Below are 20,059 nucleotides of genomic sequence, written 5' to 3'. Positions count from 1 at the left end.
TTATAATATTGTGACACTTTGAGCTCAATTATGGTGCTTCGAAATAAAATAGATGTATTTCTCGTTTATTATGATTGTCGCACATAATTTTTAAAATTTTAAAAACAGGAAAATCTTTATATTGAGTTGTAATGTTGTAGTATATGGAAAAAAAAGTATGTCACTTAAGCTATGTACAACCACCATAATTCACATTTGCAATTCACTATTATATGATAAGGATGATGAGTGTTATATTTGTGTGCGTGCTCAATATTTATTCTATTAAAGTTTATGATGTACTTCATTGGGCCAAGTGGTAGAATATAACAATTTAGCCCAATTATATGGACCTAATTAAGTCTAAAATAATGTGGTCCAATTTAAAGGGGATAAGAGTTTTACTTTAATAGAAATAAAATTCTATCCATTCATTCGATTACTTGATCGACGTACTAAATTAAAATTTGATCATTATACATTGATCCTTCCTCTACCTACTAGGTTACACACAAAAATACAAATAAAGATTATAACCTCCATCACCTAGGGTTTGTGTAATTAAGAGAAAAAGGTCAAGAGGGAGAAATCAATTTATCGGGTGTTGTTCTTTGTGTTCTTTGTTAATTCCAATGGCTAACTCCAATTTCACATCATGTATCCTTTTATGTTTGTGAAAATCATAATTATTTTAAAGATCCTAAAATCGTTATTTATGTAGTATCAAATATTTGATTTACATAATAATTAGATCTTAAGATTTTACAATATCACCAATTATCTCACTAAACAATAGACTTATTAAGTCATGGTAAGCCTTTGACACGTGTCTTTAGGAGATTCTATAGGGTTTTGTCTTCGTAGGCCATCTTAGGTTAGTCTTGATAGGACCCGTGTGAGATCCACATGTTGTGCATGTAGGTCACAACTGTCGGCCATGTAAGGCAAGGTGTGGCGTTCAGGCAATGTACTCTTAGTTATTGACTTGGTGAATTCCTTTAAGTGAGGTGTAATCGTATAACAAATATAAATATTTTTTAATGTATACAATCAACTTAACATTTTTAACCTTAAATGATAAGTATTTTTTATTTTTTATTTTATTTAACATGTTTTGTTGATTTTTTTATCAAGTACAAGTTTAATGTGGTTATTATTTATTAATGCATTTGAAAAATAAATATTGATTTTTTAATGCAATGTTTTCAATGATTTATCGAATAGACTCTAAATATTAGTCGATCTCCTTTTTTGTAGATCACAATAAACAAAATCAAATTATTGAATCAACAAAAATGAGGTTTGATAAAAACAATTTGTTTAGCCCTTTATGATGTGTTTGTGTGAGAAATTTATAAAGGGTTTCATTTGTATCAATATTTTCAAAATTTTAAAATTAATTTTACTTGTTTGAGTAAATATATTAAATAACTTCAAAATTCTAATTAATTTTAAAAGGAAATATTAATAGCTCAAATTCTTTTTCAAATTTCACTAGATAGACGGTTTTCAAAATTCCTTCTAATTTTTTTGATTTAATACACATGACCTCACTATAAAATAAAAAATTAAACTTCAAAAATTATTTTCATTTAATTATAATATATATTTTTAAAAATTTTATTTTATTAAAATTATTTATAAATTTGTAAAATTTTATTAAACCATTTTTAAATCAATTATTTATTCAAACAAAGGAATCACAAATCTTAACATTTTGAAGTTATGAATTCTAAACCGTTAGTATTTTAAAAATATCAAAAATTTTAAAATTCTTTATTCAAACACAATCTTATGGCGTGTTTAGTTCGCTGTAATGATGAACTCATTCTGGGCTTATTCAGTGAATGATCAATATTTTTTTATTTGGCTCATGGAATATTATTCCATGAAATAGGCTATTACGAGAGAAATGAAAATGAAGCATGATCCCCTTCAGAATGGCTAATTCAACAGCTCTCGGAATAGACCCTTTCTTTCCTTGACAAAAAAATTCTCTTATTTAGTTGATATTTGTTCGTAGTTCGTTTCGGAGTTGGTGTGACATCTTATATCCTGTAATACCCCCTACCCGTATTCGTCGCCGAAATAGAGTATGAGGCATTACCAGATTTTACCGAATTTTTTTTTCAAGATAGATTTATCATATTCATAAGATAATTTCATCACATACCAAAACCAAAATTTGTTAGCCATACCAATGGCTAACCATACATTCATTTCACATTAACATCTAATTTACTAGCTTATACATGCCATTGATTTCCAAAATAAAGTTCCTTTATGTACCGAGATCTCGAGATTGATAGTGTGATGTGTCTCCGACCAAATCCGACCTCCGAGCTCTTAACTCTACAAACAGGGGAAAAAGAAACAGGGTAAGCACTTTGTGCTTAGTAAGTTCATGCAACAGGAATTATACTTACCATACTTATACATCCATCATTTAATAACACAAGCACACATCCAATTCACATAAACATATATCTATCACATACAAACTCAACCTCATACAAATTCATTACAAAGATGAGATCATCAATTCCATGATTTCCATTTCCTTGTTATTTTTCCATATTTATCCCGTTGAACTACTTGGAATTTCGATGGATATTCAGGGGTACACCTAAGTGTACAAATCCAAGTCCGTCAATTCATATTCATGTGTGCACATTTCCATTTCAGAGAGCACACTCCCGCGAACCTCATCCTTACAGTGGGATTACCAGTCCAGGCTAAATCCCCTGTAATATAAACTCACAGAGTATTGTCGGGATTACCGGTCAGGCTAAATCCCAGAACGACAATTACTCTAATGAGCTTGGATCCAATTACAGTCCAGGCTAAATTCAGACCCTAATTCGGATTACCCGTCCGGGCTAAATCCATTTTCCACATATTCTTCGGGAGGGCTATATCAGGATAGGATCACCCGTCCGGGCTAGATCCTTTTTACCGTCAATTCCTTTTCAGAGATCCATCGAATTTTCCTTTCATTCAACCGGGATTTATTTCCTCTTTTCATCAAGAATATCAATACTTCATCAATTATCATACAATAAACATCCAACTCATTTTCACATCAATAACAAACATTTCAAGCATTTAAGAAGATAATTCAAGTTACACGAACTTACCTCGACACTTGTTTGTAACCAAAAATCTACTAATCCCGAACTTTTTCTTTTCCTCGATCTTGCTTCGTATTTGAATTTTTCGGATTTGGTGAAAAAATTATGAAAAACCAGCTTGAAGAAACCCTTAGGACGTTTTTGGCTGATGAGAGTGCAGAAAATGTGAAGAGAATTCTAGATATTCCAATTTGGTCCCATTTTTATATTAGTGAAATTTGTTATTTCCCATTTTACCCTTATTTCATCAATTCTCCTGATTTTTCTCAGTTTATGCCGCCCAAAATATCTCATTTTAGGGTTATTTTCAATTTATGTCCCTCCTCATTTCACAATTGAGCTATTTAACCATTCTAGTAACTTTTATATTTTTTTTCAATTTAGTCCTTTTACTTAATTGACTACCCAAACATTAAAATTTTCTAACGAAATTTTAATACCATATTACTAACACTTCATAAATATTTATAAAAATATTTTTGACTCGTTTTCTGAGATCAAGTCTCGATATCTTATTTTTACCTAATTTCTTCAATAATTTCTTTTTCTAACTAACCGCTTAATCAGTAAAATTTTTCTATCGATATTTTCATATGATTTTTCCTATCATATCAATATTCATGCAAAAATATTAAAATAAATTTCTCTTTAAATTGGATTTGTGGTTACGAAACCACTATTCCGATAATTTTGAATTTGGGCCATTACAACTCTTCCCTCCTTTAAGGATTTTCGTCCTCGAAAATCTTACCAGTAAAGAGATTAGGGTATTGTTTCCTCATTGCCTCCTCCGGTTCTCATGTCGCTTCCTTTATCCCGTGCTTTTGCCATAATACCTTCACCAAATTTATCTTTTTATTTTTAAGCTCCTTTGTTTCCCGTGCCAATATCTTGACCGGTTCTTCGTTGTAAGTCATATCCGGCTGAATCTCCACTTCTGTCGGAGAAATAACATGTGAAGGATCTGATTGATACCGTCGTAGCATAAACACATGAAAAACATTATGAATTCTATCGAGTTCCGGTGGTAACGCCAATCGATAAGCGACTGGTCCAATTCTTTCTATGATTTCATATGGCCCGATGAATCTTGGACTCAATTTACCCTTTCGACCGAACCTGAGAACTTTCTTCCAAGGAGAAACTTTTAAGAATACCTTATCACCCACCTGAAATTCAATCTCTTTTCGTTTAAGATCAGCATATGATTTTTGACGATCGGAAGCTGCTTTTATACTATCTCGAATCACCTTTACTTTTTCTTCGGTTTCCCGAATTAAATCAACCTCGTGGATTTTCTTTTCACTGAGCTCTGTCCAATATAATGGTGTTCTACATTTTCTACCATACAAAGCTTCATACGGAGCCGTTTTAATACTGGACTGATAACTATTATTATAAGCAAATTCAGTCAAAGGTATATACTTCTCCCAATTACCTTCAAACTCTAATATACAACATCGGAGCATATCTTCCAGTACCTGAATTACACGCTCAGATTGGCCATCTGTCTGAGGATGAAATGCAGTGTTGAAATACAATTGAGTACCCAAGGCTTCTTGCAATTTGTCCCAGAAACGAGATGTAAATCGGGGATCTCTATCTGATATAATAGAGATTGGCACTCCATGTAGCCTGACAATCTCAGATATATACAATTCAGCTAATTTATCTAGAGAATAATCCATACGTACCAGGATAAAATGTGCTGATTTTGTTAATCGATCAACGATCACCCAAATGGCATCTTTCTTCTTCGGAGACAATGGTAATCCGGACACAAAATCCATAGTAATTCTTTCCCATTTCCATTCTGGTATAGTAATTGGCTGTAACAATCCTGAAGGTACCTGATGTTCTGCTTTGACCTGTTGACATATCAGACATCTTGATACAAACTCAGAAATATCACGTTTCATACCTGGCCACCAGTACATTTTCTTCAAATCATTATACATTTTATTACCTCCCGGATGTACGGACATAATACCACTGTGTGCCTCGTGTAAAATCTTCTGTACAAGCTCTGAATTCTTTGGTACACATACTCTGCCTCTGAATAATAAACAACCATTAGTCCCAATATGAAATTCTGAATCATCACTTGACTCACATTGCACCCGTTTAGCCTGTAGCTTCTCATCATTTTTCTGAGCTTCATATATTTGTTGTAGAAATGTCGGTTTAACTCTCAACTCAGCTACAACTGAACCATCATCAACCAAAGATAATCGGGCATTCATAGCTCGTAAAGCAAACAGAGATTTTCGACTCAGAGCATCAGCTACAACATTAGCCTTACCCGGATGGTAATCAATAACCAAATCATAGTCTTTTATCAGTTCAAGCCACCTGCGCTGTCTCAAATTCAAATCTTTCTGTGTCATCAAATATTTCAGACTTTTATGATCAGTATAAATATGACATTTTTCACCATACAAATAATGCCGCCATATTTTTAATGCAAATACAATAGCAGCTAATTCAAGATCATGCACCGGGTAATTTCTTTCATGTGGCTTAAGTTGTCTCGAAGCATAGGCTATAACTTTACCTTCTTGCATCAAAACACAACATAAACCATTTAATGATGCATCACTATAAATAATAAATTCTTTACCCGATTCAGGTTGTACCAACACAGGTGCTTTTGTCAACAAATCTTTCAATCGGTCGAAACTCTGCTGGCATTCATCAGTCCACTCGAATTTAACATCTTTCTGTAATAAACGGGTCATCGGAGAAGCTATCATAGAGAACCGCTGTACAAATCTCCAATAATAACCAGCTAAACTCAAGAAACTTCTAACTTCAGATACATTTTTCGGTGGACTCCAATTGACAATAGCTGAAATTTTACTCGGATCTACTCTGATGCCTTCTGCGGATACAATATGTCCAAGAAAACCCACTTATCGAAGCCAAAATTCACATTTACTGAATTTAGCATATAGCTGCTTTTCTCGCAGAGTTTGCAACACAATTCTCAAATGTTCTGCATGCTTCTTTTCATCTCGGGAATAGACCAGGATATCATCAATAAAAACTACCACAAACCTGTCTAAGTACGGTCTGAATATCTGATTCATCAGGTCTATAAATACTGCAGGTGCATTAGTCAGCCCAAACGGCATAATCAAAAACTCGTAATGCCCATACCTGGTTCTAAAAGCTGTCTTCGGTACATCTGACTCCTTTACCCGTAACTGATAGTAGCCCGATCGGAGATCAATCTTTGAAAATACAGTGGCACCCTTCAACTGGTCAAACAGATCATCAATCCGAGGCAATGGGTACTTATTCTTTATAGTGACTTTGTTGAGCTGTCGGTAATCAATACATAATCTTAAGGACCCGTCCTTCTTCTTCACGAATAGAACTGGAGCACCCCAAGGTGAATGACTTGGTCGGACAAAACCCCTGTCAACAAGTTCTTGCAACTGTGTCTTTAACTCCTTTAATTCCGTAGGAGCCTTATGATACGGAGCTATGGAAATTGGAGTAGTTCCCGGAATCAGATCTATAGAAAATTTCACTTCTCTTTCTGGTGGTAACCCTGGTAATTCCTCTGGAAATACATCAGAAAATTCACATACAACTGGCACTGCTTGTATCTTTGACTCGGATACCTTAGTGGCTAACACATATGCCAAATAAGCATCACACCCTTTTCTGATACACCTATGAGCTGTCATCACTGAAATCACATTAGATAATTCCTCTGTCAGTTCAGATTTAACCCGAAGTAATTCTCCATTCGGATACTTGAAACAATATATTTACATTTACAATTTACTATCATCATCTTTGAGTTAGCCAATCCATACCCAATATCACATCGAACTCATCAAAGGGAGTAACATCAAGTCACCGAAACAATAACCTCTTACCATCGGTGGACAATTTTACAAATTTTATCCACTAATACTGAGGCCGCCTGAGGATTCGAGACTTTAACCACAAATTCATGAGGTTCAATAGATAAATTTTAACAAGTGCAAGTTTAACACATATATATGAATGCGTAGAACCGGGATCAATCAATGCGCTTATATCAAGATCAAGTAAAGAAAATGTACCATAATAACATCATGTGCCGAGGCCTCTTCTCTAGCACGAATGGCATATGTCCTAGCAGTGCTCGTGCCTCGTGCCCGCCTCGCAGATCTTCGTAGTTCCTCGACTACCACCGACATCACCAAATGGTCGAGGTGGTCTACCCTCAAACCGGATTACTCGGCCTCGATGTACTGCTCCACTTCTTTTTCACCTCTTTCTGGACAATCTCTGAGGAAATGATCGAAAGAACCACATCGGTAACAAGCCCCGCTCTTTGATCGGCATTCACCAAAATAAAGTTTATTACAGTACTGACATCTCGGCTTAGGGGTGCCAACACTGCCAACACTGGTCACTGATGGAGTGGAAGGTCTTGGATTAGTGCGTTGAAAACCTCGCTCTCTATCCGAATACCCAGTGGCTGAGGTAGAACGATCCTGGTATTTCTTTAATTTCTTTGAAGCAGAAAACTGGGATTTTTCCATCGATCTTTTACTGAAAACCCGAGCTTCTCTTTCAGCTTGTTTCTTTTCTTTACTTAATTCTTCTACTTTATAAGCTCGCTCTGCCAATATAGCAAACTCTCGAATTTCAAGAATTTCGATCAGTAACTTAATTTCTTCATTCAGCCCTTCTTCGAAACGTTTGCACATTTCAGCCTCTGACTGTGCCCATTCCTGAGTATATTTACTCAATCGGACAAATTCTCTTTCATACTCAGATACGGATCTGTTGCCCTGTTTCAGCTCAAGAAATTCTTTTCTCTTCTGATCAAGGAACCTCAGGCTGATATATTTCTTTTCAAATTCGTTCTGAAAGAACTCCCATGTAATTTCTTCTTTCGGAACAACTGAAACTTTAGTATTCCACTAGTGATAAGCTGTATCTTTTAGCAATGATACTGCACATTTCAGACACTCTTCTGGTGTGCAAGATAATTTTTCCAAAACCCGAATAGTATTCTCTAACCAAAACTTAGCCGCTCGGGATCATCATCAACTATGACTCAATTCTTCGCCCATATTTTCTGATTTTATCAACCAGAGCTTTCCCTTTTCGGATAGATTCAGTACCTGTACCCTGTGAAATCTCGGGAACCGGTGGAGGAGGAGGAGGAGGAGGAGGAGCTTGAGCTTGCTGCACTACAGGGTTAGTTCTTATATACTGAGCAAACCATTCATTCATCATTTGATAGAAGGCCATTTTAGACTCTTCACTTTGGTCCCTTGTCTCGGACCTTCTACTACTAGTAGCTTCAACTTCTCTTTGTTCTAAAGCCGGAGCATGACTCCCGGCTTCCTCGGGTTGAGCTCGGTCGGCAGACATTTACTATAAGAAAATCACATTTTAAATGGTCAGGAGATATCACACTATCAATAATAATTTAAATGCCATGTATAGCTAATCTCATATTTGCTATGTCAGTCCGAGAATCGGCTAAACCGTAGCTCTGATACCAACAAATGTAATACCCCCTACCCGTATTCGTCGCTGAAATAGAGTATAAGGCATTACCAAATTTTACCAAATTTTTTTTTCAAGATAGATTTATCATATTCATAAGATAATTTCATCACATACCAAAACCAAAATTTGTTAGCCATACCAATGGCTAACCATACATTCATTTCACATTAACATCTAATTTACTAGCTTATACATGCCATTGATTTCCAAAATAAAGTTCCTTTATGTACCGAGATCTCGAGATTGATAGTGTGATGTGTCTCCGACCAAATCCGACCTCCGAGCTCTTAACTCTACAAACAGGGGAAAAAGAAACAGGGTAAGCACTTTGTGCTTAGTAAGTTCATGCAACAGGAATTATACTTACCATACTTATACATCCATCATTTAATAACACAAGCACACATCCAATTCACATAAACATATATCTATCACATACAAACTCAACCTCATACAAATTCATTACAAAGATAAATGATTGATGAGCTCATCAATTCCATGATTTCCATTTCCTTGTTATTTTTCCATATTTATTCAGTTGAACTACTTGGAATTTCGGTGGATATTCAGGGGTACACCTAAGTGTACAAATTCGGGTCCGTCAATTCATATTCATGTGCGCACATTTCCATTTCAGAGAGCACACTCAAGAAACCTCATCCTTACAATGGATTACCACCCGAGTTAAATCACAGAATGTAAACTCACGAGTATTGTTTGGATTACCACCCGAGCTAAATCCCACAACGACAATTACTCTAATGAGCTTGATCTCAATTACAGTCCAGACTAAATTGAGACCCTAATTCGATTACCCGTCCGCTAAATCCATTTTCCACATATTCTTCGGAGGTCTATATCAGGATAGGATCACCCGTCCGGGCTAGATCCTTTTTACCGTCAATTCCTTTTCAGAGATCCATCGAATTTTCCTTTCATTCAACCAGAATTTATTTCCTCTTTTCATCAAGAATATCAATACTTCATCAATTATCATACAATAAACATCCAACTCATTTTCACATCAATAACAAACATTTCAAGCATTTAAGAAGATAATTCAAGTTACACGAACTTACCTCGACACTTGTTCGTAACCAAAAATCTACTAATCCCGAACTTTTTCTTTTCCTCGATCTTGCTTCGTATTTGAATTTTCCGGATTTGGTGCAAAAATTATGAAAAACCAGCTTGAAGAAACCCTTAGGACGTTTTTGGCTGATGAGAGTGCAGAAAATGTGAAGAGAATTCTAGATATTCCAATTTGGTCCCATTTTTATATTAGTGAAATTTGTTATTTTCCCATTTTACACTTATTTCATCAATTCTCTTGATTTTTCTCAGCTTGCCCAAAATATCTCATTTTGGGGTTATTTTCAATTTATGTCCCTCCTCATTTCACAATTGAGCTATTTAACCCTTCTAGTAACTTTTACATTTTTTTCAATTTAGTCCTTTTTACTTAATTGATTACCCAAACATTAAAATTTTCTAACGAAATTTTAATACCATATTACTAACACTTCATAAATATTTATAAAAATATTTTTGACTCGGTTTCTGAGATCGAAGTCTCGATATCTTATTTTTACCTAATTTCTTCAATAATTTCTTTTCTAACTAACCGCTTAATCAGTAAAATTTTTCTATCGATATTTTCATACGATTTTTCCTATAATATCAATATTCATGCAAAAATATTAAAATAAATTTCTCTTTAAATTGGATTTGTGGTTACGAAACCACTATTTCGATAATTTTGAATTTGGGCCATTACATATCCAGACTCGTCGATCGGGTCGAGTATAGGGTGTTACATTAAAACTTCATCATACATGAGAGTTTTATTTGGATTTAATTAGCTATCCTATATAAAGACATCTTCATTGTTCATTAAAATTTCAACTTTGGAGTTAATTTCTTTCGTGTAAGATTGCTTTCTTGTGATATTTAGAAGTAGTTTTTCTTAATTTTCTTCAAGGATTCGTGGGAATCTATTCTTCATCTTTTAATTTGCCAAGGATTATTCCTTGGACGATTGATTAGAGTCATTAATTGAATTTGTTGGAGTTTATATATCAAAGGGTTTAACTGGACATCTTGTATTCATATCTATCAGTTTATTCGATCTATCTTCCACTTTAATTTTTCGTTTATTTATTTATTTTTTGTTTTGAATATTTATTCTTTGTCCTTAAATTTCTTTTTTTAGTTTTTTTATTCATTTGTTTTCTTAAATCTGTTTGGCTTATTCTTTTCATGTCAAATCCAAATACTTTTTCGAGTCGAATAACTTGAATTACGATCTTCCTTCGCTTGCGCCCCTTTATCATCTCATCTATACGAGAACAATTTTAATTTTTTTAACAATAACTCCACTCTTTAAAATTTTACGATTTTTAATTTTTATATAATTATAATTTCAAAAATAATTTTTATAATATTAAAATTAAATTATGACTTTAAAGATATATATTTTTATATTTTTAGATATATTTTTAATTTTATAGAATTATTGTTAAGAAAAATTCTAAAATTATCGAATGTTATTTCAACTATAGTTTAAGGGCCAAAGTAGTTATTAGTCCTTTAAGTTAATATGTCATATCATCATTTTGTTAAAGGGTAATGAAAGTTAACGGATGATTAATCAAAATATAGTAATTCAATAATGTTAACTATTACGTAACTTTAAAAATTGGATGATTGAAACGTAAATTTAATAAAAAGTTTAATAATTGTTTGGGCTTGTTTAGTAATGCTTAAAAAAAACATTTTTGGCTTTTGAAAAGTACTTTTGAAAAGGAGAAGTTAAAATTTGTAACTTTTCCTCATCTAAAAGTACTTTCGGTACTCAACTACTTTTTCACCCCTCTAACAACATAGTACTTTCCCTTCTTTTTTTTTTCTTGGTAGTTAATTATAAATGTGTTAAAATTATTAATTAAAAATAAAAAAATATTTTTAAAATAATAAAAATGTGTTAATATCTAATTACAAAGATTTAATGGTTATATTTAAATGTTTAAAATATAGTTTATATATTCTAATTAAATTTTATAAATAATTAATATTTATTGCTTAAAAATATTTAAAATTTATATTTCATATATTAAAATATTAACAACAAGTTATAATAAATTATTTTTATATTTTTACTAAAATATAATAATATTAATTAATTTGAATATTATTTAAATGCATATTTGTTACTTGATAATACCATGTCTAAAATGGATATTTTATTTATCAAAATAATTTTGACAATAATGTTAAACATTCAAATTTTAAACTAAACTTTTCAAAATATTTTTCACAACATTTTTCAAAATAACTTTTCAAAAGTATTGCTAACCTAGCCCATAATATAGATTACCTTTAAATATATATATATATATATATATATATATATATCATATTTTAATTTATTAAACATCCCTATTTTAATAACTAAAATGTGGATAATAGTAGTATTCAAGTGACCCCACTTCACCTATTGGAGATAAGATTTTGACGATTAATGATGATGACGACGTGGATATGTTTGCCCACTAATAATAAATTATGGGTTTTATATAAAAGTTAGCTTGCATACTCCTCTAATGTGCGTGTTTATCTATTAATATATATTAAATTATTTTTAAAATAATATGTTTAAATGATTTGTTTTGAAAAATAAATATGTAAAATATTAATAAATGAAAATATTTTTTAAATTTTATTTATTCAAGATAAACTTTTTATCTGATGAAACATATATTTCCATTTATTTCAATGTTATAAGTGGCTTAATAATATTTTTGTTTTGGAAGAATTATATCTAAAATAATTTTTAATATGTTTTTTAATTAATATTATTAATAAAATAATTATAATTATTTTTAATATTTTATCATATTTACTGAAAAAGTGAAAATGAAAATTACATACGCATCCATGATGATGATGGTTCATAAAATATCTATTCAATATGAACACTTTTTCTAATATCATAGAATTATTCTAAAGTAATTTGTTATTGAAAATCTCATTAAATATACTCAGGATTTAAAAACTAAAAAAAATACTTTAATAAAATAATTTGATATATTTCAAATGTTTTTGACTCAATATAAAATGGTTTCATTGTATTTTTAAGTATTCTAGTGACTAAATATTGATACCTTGAGAGATTAGTAACCATAACTATTTATATATAGAAGGGTAAAGTGTTGATACCTCACCCAAAAGTATTGATATTTGCTTTCATGGTATCGTACTTCCATGTTTCTAGGTACCAATACCTCATCGTGCAGGGCATTTCTTAATATAAATAGGACTTCAGAACACATAAAAGAACAACCAAGAGACATCCAAACACTCAAGTAAGCAAATTAGGAAGAAAATCTATTTATTTTTGAAAGCACTCACCTGGTTTGTTTGCTCGTTAAGGATGTTTTGGTTTAATCTTGAAAATTACTGGAAACATGTTTTTATCTTGTCCTAAATAAAAGATAGTGATAGTAAAAGTAATACTTGTCTTTGAATATATCAATTTAAGTTAGTGGAGGTAAACAATTGAAGGCGAACTGCTATAGATTGAAATGTCAATTTTTTTATCCTTTCAACATTAGGAAAAGATTTTTTAATTACCATAATTAAGTTAATAAAGTTTAAACTTAGAAATTAAAATATGTAATAAATTAAATAAAAAATCAAATTCCTAAAACAAATAAAATAAAATAATATTAAGATAAATTAAACACACAATAAAAATAAATACTAATAATATTACCAAAAAAAAAAAAACATTTTAATGCTCTTAATTTTGATCTTCTTCCTCAATCTATTATTCTCCTCACCATTTTCGATCCGCAATCATTATTGTTTGCCAACTTATTTAATTTCTAATGTAATTAATTGTTATTTGACTTCCTCTCATTCATTCTAATGTAATTATTGTTATAACCCCACTTGAATTATAGATGTGGCACTCTAAGAGGACACCAGAAAGACTGCCATAGAAGGTTCTCCAACTCTCGTCCTTTGGATTGTCATGAGCCGCTCAACCTCTTGATTGAGTCACCTCTCGTAGGACCACCAGCTAGTAACGGGAACGCCCCTTACATCAGGCCACTTGCTACTATGGTCCAATTATCTGTTCCTCAATGTGAACACTCGTTTCAGAGACTATTAGGGTCCAAGACAAGGAAAATTGATCTTTTTCCCATGAGCAACCTTAAACACTTATTGTTTGCACTCAACCTTCTCAACCTTAACACCAATCTTCCTCTTCCTCTCGTCCTTCTTTAGCTCTCCACCTATTAAAGAGAATCGGTCTCCTTTGCACCACCACACTCTCCTCATTGTCTTCTCCCTTATTGATACCTCTCATCAACAATAATGAACAATAAAATATATTCCTTTCCGTATGTTTATGAATCAATACAAATAGTTTTTGTTTAAATAACTTTGTTTTTATCCATTACCCTTCTCTTGTTGTGGGACCGGACACATCTTAGACTTGCTTATTCTGAAGAAAAAGGAGAAAATATCTCAAGACTTTGGCTTTTCATTTTTTGATTTTTATATTTTTTTGTTGAAAGTTACACGGCTGTCGTTTCTTCACTTCTTTTGCGTTTCTTCTCCTTACTTTATCTCCTTTTCCTAACTGCAATTATTTAGTCGGCTGATCCATACGTTAACGTGTCGCCTCGTAATTATTCGATTATGAAAAAAGGAATCTAACTATGAGGCCATTTTAGATTTTTTTTTTATCAAATTCAAGGGACTATACTATAATTTTCTTTTTTCCTTTTCCTTTTTGGTTTCTATTTACCCCTGCTTGATACTTGCTTAATTTGCTCAGCTTTTCATGTTTGCTTTATACTTCAGCTCTCTGAAGCCACGTCTCATTTACCCGTTTCGCTTCGGGTCTGCCTTTTTGTTGTTTCACTTCTTCAATTTAGTTTTGGATTCTAAATTCAATTCATATTTGATTTTCTGGGTTTGTTTCAGGTAAATTTTGGTGTATAAATTTGGAAAAAAGAAAAAGTTAGAACAAATTTGGGGATTAATGGAAGTTGATCTTGAACCCAAGGTGCTAGACACTTCATCTATGACGGAGAAGGGATATGAAGAATTTGGGTACTTTTTTTTCTCTCTCAAATTTCTTCTTTACACCAAATTTTAATTTTTTTCCTGCATTAAATTTTGTTGTTTGTGATTTTGAAGGTGTTCACACTATAGAAGAAGATGCAAGATCAGGGCACCTTGTTGTGATGAGATATTTGATTGCAGACACTGCCATAATGATGCCAAGGTACTTCCTTTGTTCCTCAATTATCTTCAAGTTTTTTTTTTTTTGATAATTCATTCATAACAACAGTTTAATTCTGGAAATTTTGGTTTATCTTTTATAGAACTCAATTGAAATTGATCCTTTTGATCGTCATGAGGTTCCTCGCCATGATATAAAAAGGGTAAACTTTTTTTTATGTTTTTCTTGTAGTAATTTTGGACCCTTTTTTTCCCCTCATTTTCTTAAGTGATTCATAGCTGATGTCATTATATTCAATAAATACTTTTTTTTTCAGGTTATTTGTTCCTTGTGTGACAGAGAACAAGATGTAAGTATTTGAAAAAGTATTTTAATGGTGATAGAGAGACCGAGCAGAAGGAAAACAGCAGTAAAAATACTAACTTGGTCTGATTTTTCTTGATATAAATTAGGTTCAACAGCATTGCATTAACTGTGGGGTCTGCATGGGAAAGTATTTCTGTTCAAAATGCAACTTTTTCGATAATGATGTTAGTGGTTTGCTTCATATTACTATTCAAAATCATGCAATTCAATAAATTGGCTTCCTTATAATGGAAAACATTTTCTTTTCTTGAATTGCAAGGTCTCGAAAAAACAGTACCATTGTGATGGATGCGGCATCTGCAGGTTTGATATGTGCTGACTCTACTCTTTTTGAGTCTACATGCATATGATATCCAAGTATTTAACTTTGTTTGGTATTTGTAGAATTGGTGGAGCAGAGAACTTTTTCCATTGTGATAAATGCGGTGAGATTACCGACTTATGTTTTTTCACTTGAAAGATCGTTATGTTTTTCTCCATCTTCAATCATTAATATTTGTTATATCTGTCGAAGGATGTTGCTATTCTATGATGATGAAGAACTCCCACAACTGTGTTGAAAAAGCCATGCACCATAATTGCGCTGTTTGCTTTGAGGTAAGTTTAAAATGTAGGATTTTGTCGAAACATGCAAGAATCATATGCTTTATCTTCAGCCGCTAATTTTTCGTTTGTCGTTTGTCGCTTGTTGTTTTAGTTTCTCTTTGATACGACAAAAGAGATAACTGTCTTACCCTGTGGACACACAATACATTTGGAATGTGTAAGAGAGATGGAACGACATTCCCAGTAAGTCCTTTTTGAGAACAAAAAGTGCATTTGACAAAAGCATTTCCTTATTCATTTCACGTGTCATTCTGGGGAAGCTGGTTATGGTGTTAATAATGTTATTGCAGGTATTCATGTCCTGTTTGCTCAAAATCGTTTTGTGATATGACCCAAGTGTGGGAACGACTTGACCGAGATGTATGTGTGGAATAAGTCAACTTATTTTTGTATTTAGCCGTGCATGTACCATTTCTCATTTAGTTCATTTGACAAAAAGTTCTTGAAAACAAATTTCAGGTTGCTTCAACAGGGATGCCTCAAATTTACCAGAATAGGAGGGTTAGTGAGATGGTCAATTTGACAGTCTGAAGATTATTTTAGGAGCTATCATTGCTTAGTTTTTTATGAGCTATTTATCAGTTAATCAATATTTTTATTGACCAGGTTTGGATTCTCTGCAATGACTGTGGGGAAAATTCCGAGGTTAATTTCCATTTTGTGGCACAGAAGTGCCCGATATGCAGCTCATACAATACCAAGCTGACACGTGGACGCATTGCTACAGGTTCATCAGAGATTATGAAAACAGTTTGATGATGGCTTTCTCGATGTTTATTTCGCACTTCTCAGTTTCCTGTTTTAGTTCAATCGTTAACTCTTATGGAATGGGTAAATTTCACTTGGGGGCAGCAGAGGGTAGCTGGAATAACAGATTTCTTTATTCTTTGTTACTGATCTCTGTAAGCTAATCCGCTGCAACATGCCAGCTCGATCTGGAGCCGTGGATTGTATTAGTAGAACAAGTGAAACTTGTAAGAATGCAGATGCTATGTACTTGGATCATCGCTGGTGCTAAATATATTCCAAATTTCCTAAAATTATCGGTGTTGTGATTCAAGTTTCGGATCTTTTGAATACTGATAAAAAATGCAGGAATATATGGGAAAGTAGTAATATGAATCTGAGAATGGTTTTATTAATGCGGTAAGAATGTATAAATACAGGGATATCATAATCTGGGAATTCATCAGTTGGGGTTGTGAAGTTCGATCTGTCTGTGATTGAGTGGCTGCACAGGTCTTGCATTTGACTCTGCATACTGAACAAATCATTGGATGAAACAAAAAGTTGGAGATTTGCTTTATGAATTTGCTCATTTCAAGGATGTTCACGGTATTTACTTACATCATGGACTGCTAGTCGGAGTGCCAGAACTTGGTCTATTGAAACAGTTCTTATCTGCATGCAAAGTTCAAATATGCTTGCTTCATTTTCGAGAGAAGAAAAAGATGGTTAGAAATGATTAGATTTTTAGTGATATATATATTTACAATCTTGTTCATTGTCCAAATGACACCTTCAGTGCATGGAGGGACTGTCAATGAGCCTATGTATCTGTAATACTTCTTGCCATCGATCCCAATCATGTTGGGATCTATCACCCCTACTTCCCTTTCTTGCATCTCATCAGCCATGGATGTAACATTGGTAATCAGCTGAAATTTTTATCAAAAAGCAAAATCATATTATATGTCAAGACAACATTGCTTATGGGAGAACTGGATTCATTTTGGGTATGAGTGGGGTTACCTTGGAGAGGAAAGCATCAGGTGCACCCAATTTGTAAAGGAGTCCAATGACGGCTACACTGTGGTTGAAGTTGGGGTCAGTGCTGTGGTGTACCATGTGTAGTTCCAAGGCATACCTTGCGCCATTAATGGTGTGCTCAGAAGGTGAGTGCCAGTGAACTTGTTGGAGAGAGTATTCGGTACCGTTGATATTGATTAAACCCGCATCACAGTTATGCCATTTAAGCTGCCATATATTCAAACAAACCGAATTGATTAGGATAGCATCTATTCAATTCATAACTGCGATAAACACATCAATGTGTGATCATTGGTTACCGAAATATCATGGCCTCGATTCCTGAGAATGGCATCGCAGGGCTTGTATGTCTTCTTCAGCTCTCCAGCTTTGTTGACAATCTTCACTCTCTGACTGGACAAGTCTACTGGGGACTGCAAAACTCCATTTTTGCAAGCACTCCATTCCATCTTCAGATCTCCCCAATGGCTGGGACCTTTCTCACTGTTCTCCAAGTAATCGAACTCCCTCTCATCTGCATCAAATGATAAATTTCACATTCTTTATCAATCTTGTTAAAAGAAAAAAGAAAAGATATGGACATTACTTTCTTCTTCGTCAGCCGAAACTGGAGCAGAGTAGGAGAGAAACAGAAATGTAAAGATGAGACAAGCTGAAACAAAATTGGGGTTTGTTTGTTGCTTGGCGTTCATATTTTTGAAGCCAGTTTAACAATGATTTTGTGGAATATAAAATGATATGATTGTAAAGAGTGGAATGAAAGAAAGATTTTCAGACTAAGAGTGGAGCATTGGTGTTCATCTTTTTCTATGTATGTGATATATAACTATTTTAATGTAAGTTTGTTAAGAAGGTGATGGACTAGTACTTGTATGATAAAATAGAAAATAATAAAATGGCTATATGTGCAATGGTGTATTTAGGAAGGAATGTAAATGTGCATCAATCAAAGAAAATTGCATTAAATAATCTTGTTATTGTTTGCGGTATATAATTGTGAAAAAATCAAACTTATTTTTCCTTTTATATTTTACATATGGATGAATGTATATAATTGCGATTATGCCTTAAATTATGCAATTAATTAATATATATTTTCTTTTCTCTTTAAATGTAAAGCTTTAAATTTTGCAATTAAATAATAAATTTTTCATTTTATTGATGAGTGTAAATTATATCATGTGTCATTTAACCAAACATAATCATCTCAATATTCTACTATATTGTCCATTAGTTAAATAATATTATTTATTTAAAAGTTGAAAGTGGGTATTGGTATAGAAGTAAATAAAAACTTTTGGGGCAAATACATTGAATTAAATAAATTTAATCCATTTCATTGAACAACGAATTTGTCTCGGTTTTATTTTTAAATGTTAAAACCTTTTCATAAAGTTCCAAAGAATCCAATTTTAATATAATCGCATTCAACATATGTTGATGATGAATTTGTAGATTTTTTTCTTTATATATAAACATATAACTTTGTTAGAAAGTTACTTATTACATTATCAAATTGATTATACATTGACAATTTTAGAAGTGGGTCAACATAAAATACGTTATTTAAAAATTAAAGGAGAAAATTAAGAAAATTATTTAAAATTTTCATACACCTACTAGACCTGTCCATGGGCCGGGCCGGGCCAACAAAAAATTTCAGCCCACTTCTCAGGCCCAAGCCCGGCCCAAAATATGGGCCTGAGATTTTGCCCAAGTCAAGCCCGAGAAAAAATATGAAGCCCGAGCCCGGCCCGTTTTTAATTAAAATTAAAATTATATTTTTAATAAAATTAAAACTAATTATTATTAAAATTAATTGTTAGTAAAATATCAAATTATTAATTATTAATTGTATTAATTGTTGTAACAAAATCTAACATTTGATTAGTAAAATATCAAATTATTAATTGAGAAGACAGGGAGATTGGCATTGGAAATGCAAAAACAAAATTTTCCAAATTTTATTTTTGGAAATCCTACCTAAGTTGACCAAAATAATAAAATGCAGTTGGGCAGGTTTTTGGATGTTAATGATTAACAAGCATTTACTAAAATCAGATGCTTTATCACCGTGTTTTGTTCCATATTGTATTTAATATATATATATATATATATATATATATAACTTTTGCTTTTGTAAAAAATATTATATATATATATGAATACTAAATATGGTTTATAAATTAATTTGATTAGTAAAATTATCAAATTATTAATTGTTAATTGTATTAATTGTTGTAACAAAATCTAACATTTAATTAGAAAAATTATCAAATTATTAATTGTATAAAACTAAAACTATTATATTTTAAAAATAAAAAATATATATTTAATATATTTTCGGGCCGGGCCAGGGCCAAAAAAGTTTTGCCCGAGGCCTCATTTTTTGCCCAAGCCCATATTTCGGGCCTATATTTTT

General features: G+C 32.3%; 2 protein-coding genes across 2 annotated transcripts; one reads left to right on the top strand and one right to left on the bottom strand.

The window, feature by feature from the left end:
* Positions 1–14,214: 14,214 nt before the first annotated feature.
* LOC105767950 (E3 ubiquitin-protein ligase RZFP34) lies at positions 14,215–16,907 on the top strand. Its single transcript, XM_012587563.2, has 13 exons — positions 14,215–14,549; positions 14,634–14,762; positions 14,850–14,937; positions 15,038–15,097; positions 15,212–15,244; positions 15,348–15,425; positions 15,521–15,564; positions 15,646–15,686; positions 15,776–15,858; positions 15,959–16,050; positions 16,158–16,227; positions 16,327–16,368; positions 16,474–16,907. Exons 2-13 carry the CDS (start codon positions 14,692–14,694, stop codon positions 16,621–16,623), a joined length of 852 nt encoding a protein of 283 aa, XP_012443017.1. The 5' UTR covers positions 14,215–14,549; positions 14,634–14,691; the 3' UTR covers positions 16,624–16,907.
* Positions 16,908–17,056: 149 nt separating this feature from the next.
* LOC105767951 (alpha carbonic anhydrase 7) lies at positions 17,057–18,412 on the bottom strand. Its single transcript, XM_012587564.2, has 6 exons — positions 18,224–18,412; positions 17,937–18,151; positions 17,620–17,844; positions 17,361–17,525; positions 17,215–17,268; positions 17,057–17,128 (listed from the first exon to the last, which is right to left on the bottom strand). The coding sequence occupies exons 1-6, from the start codon at positions 18,327–18,329 to the stop codon at positions 17,057–17,059; spliced, it is 837 nt and encodes a 278-aa protein (XP_012443018.1). The 5' UTR covers positions 18,330–18,412.
* Positions 18,413–20,059: the final 1,647 nt, after the last annotated feature.

This window comes from Gossypium raimondii, chromosome 4 (assembly GCF_025698545.1).
Source record: "Gossypium raimondii isolate GPD5lz chromosome 4, ASM2569854v1, whole genome shotgun sequence".
In the NCBI taxonomy this organism is placed as follows: Eukaryota; Viridiplantae; Streptophyta; class Magnoliopsida; order Malvales; family Malvaceae; genus Gossypium; species Gossypium raimondii.
The sequence above is the reverse complement of the archived record's forward strand: the minus strand, read 5'-3'. Positions and strand labels throughout refer to the sequence as shown.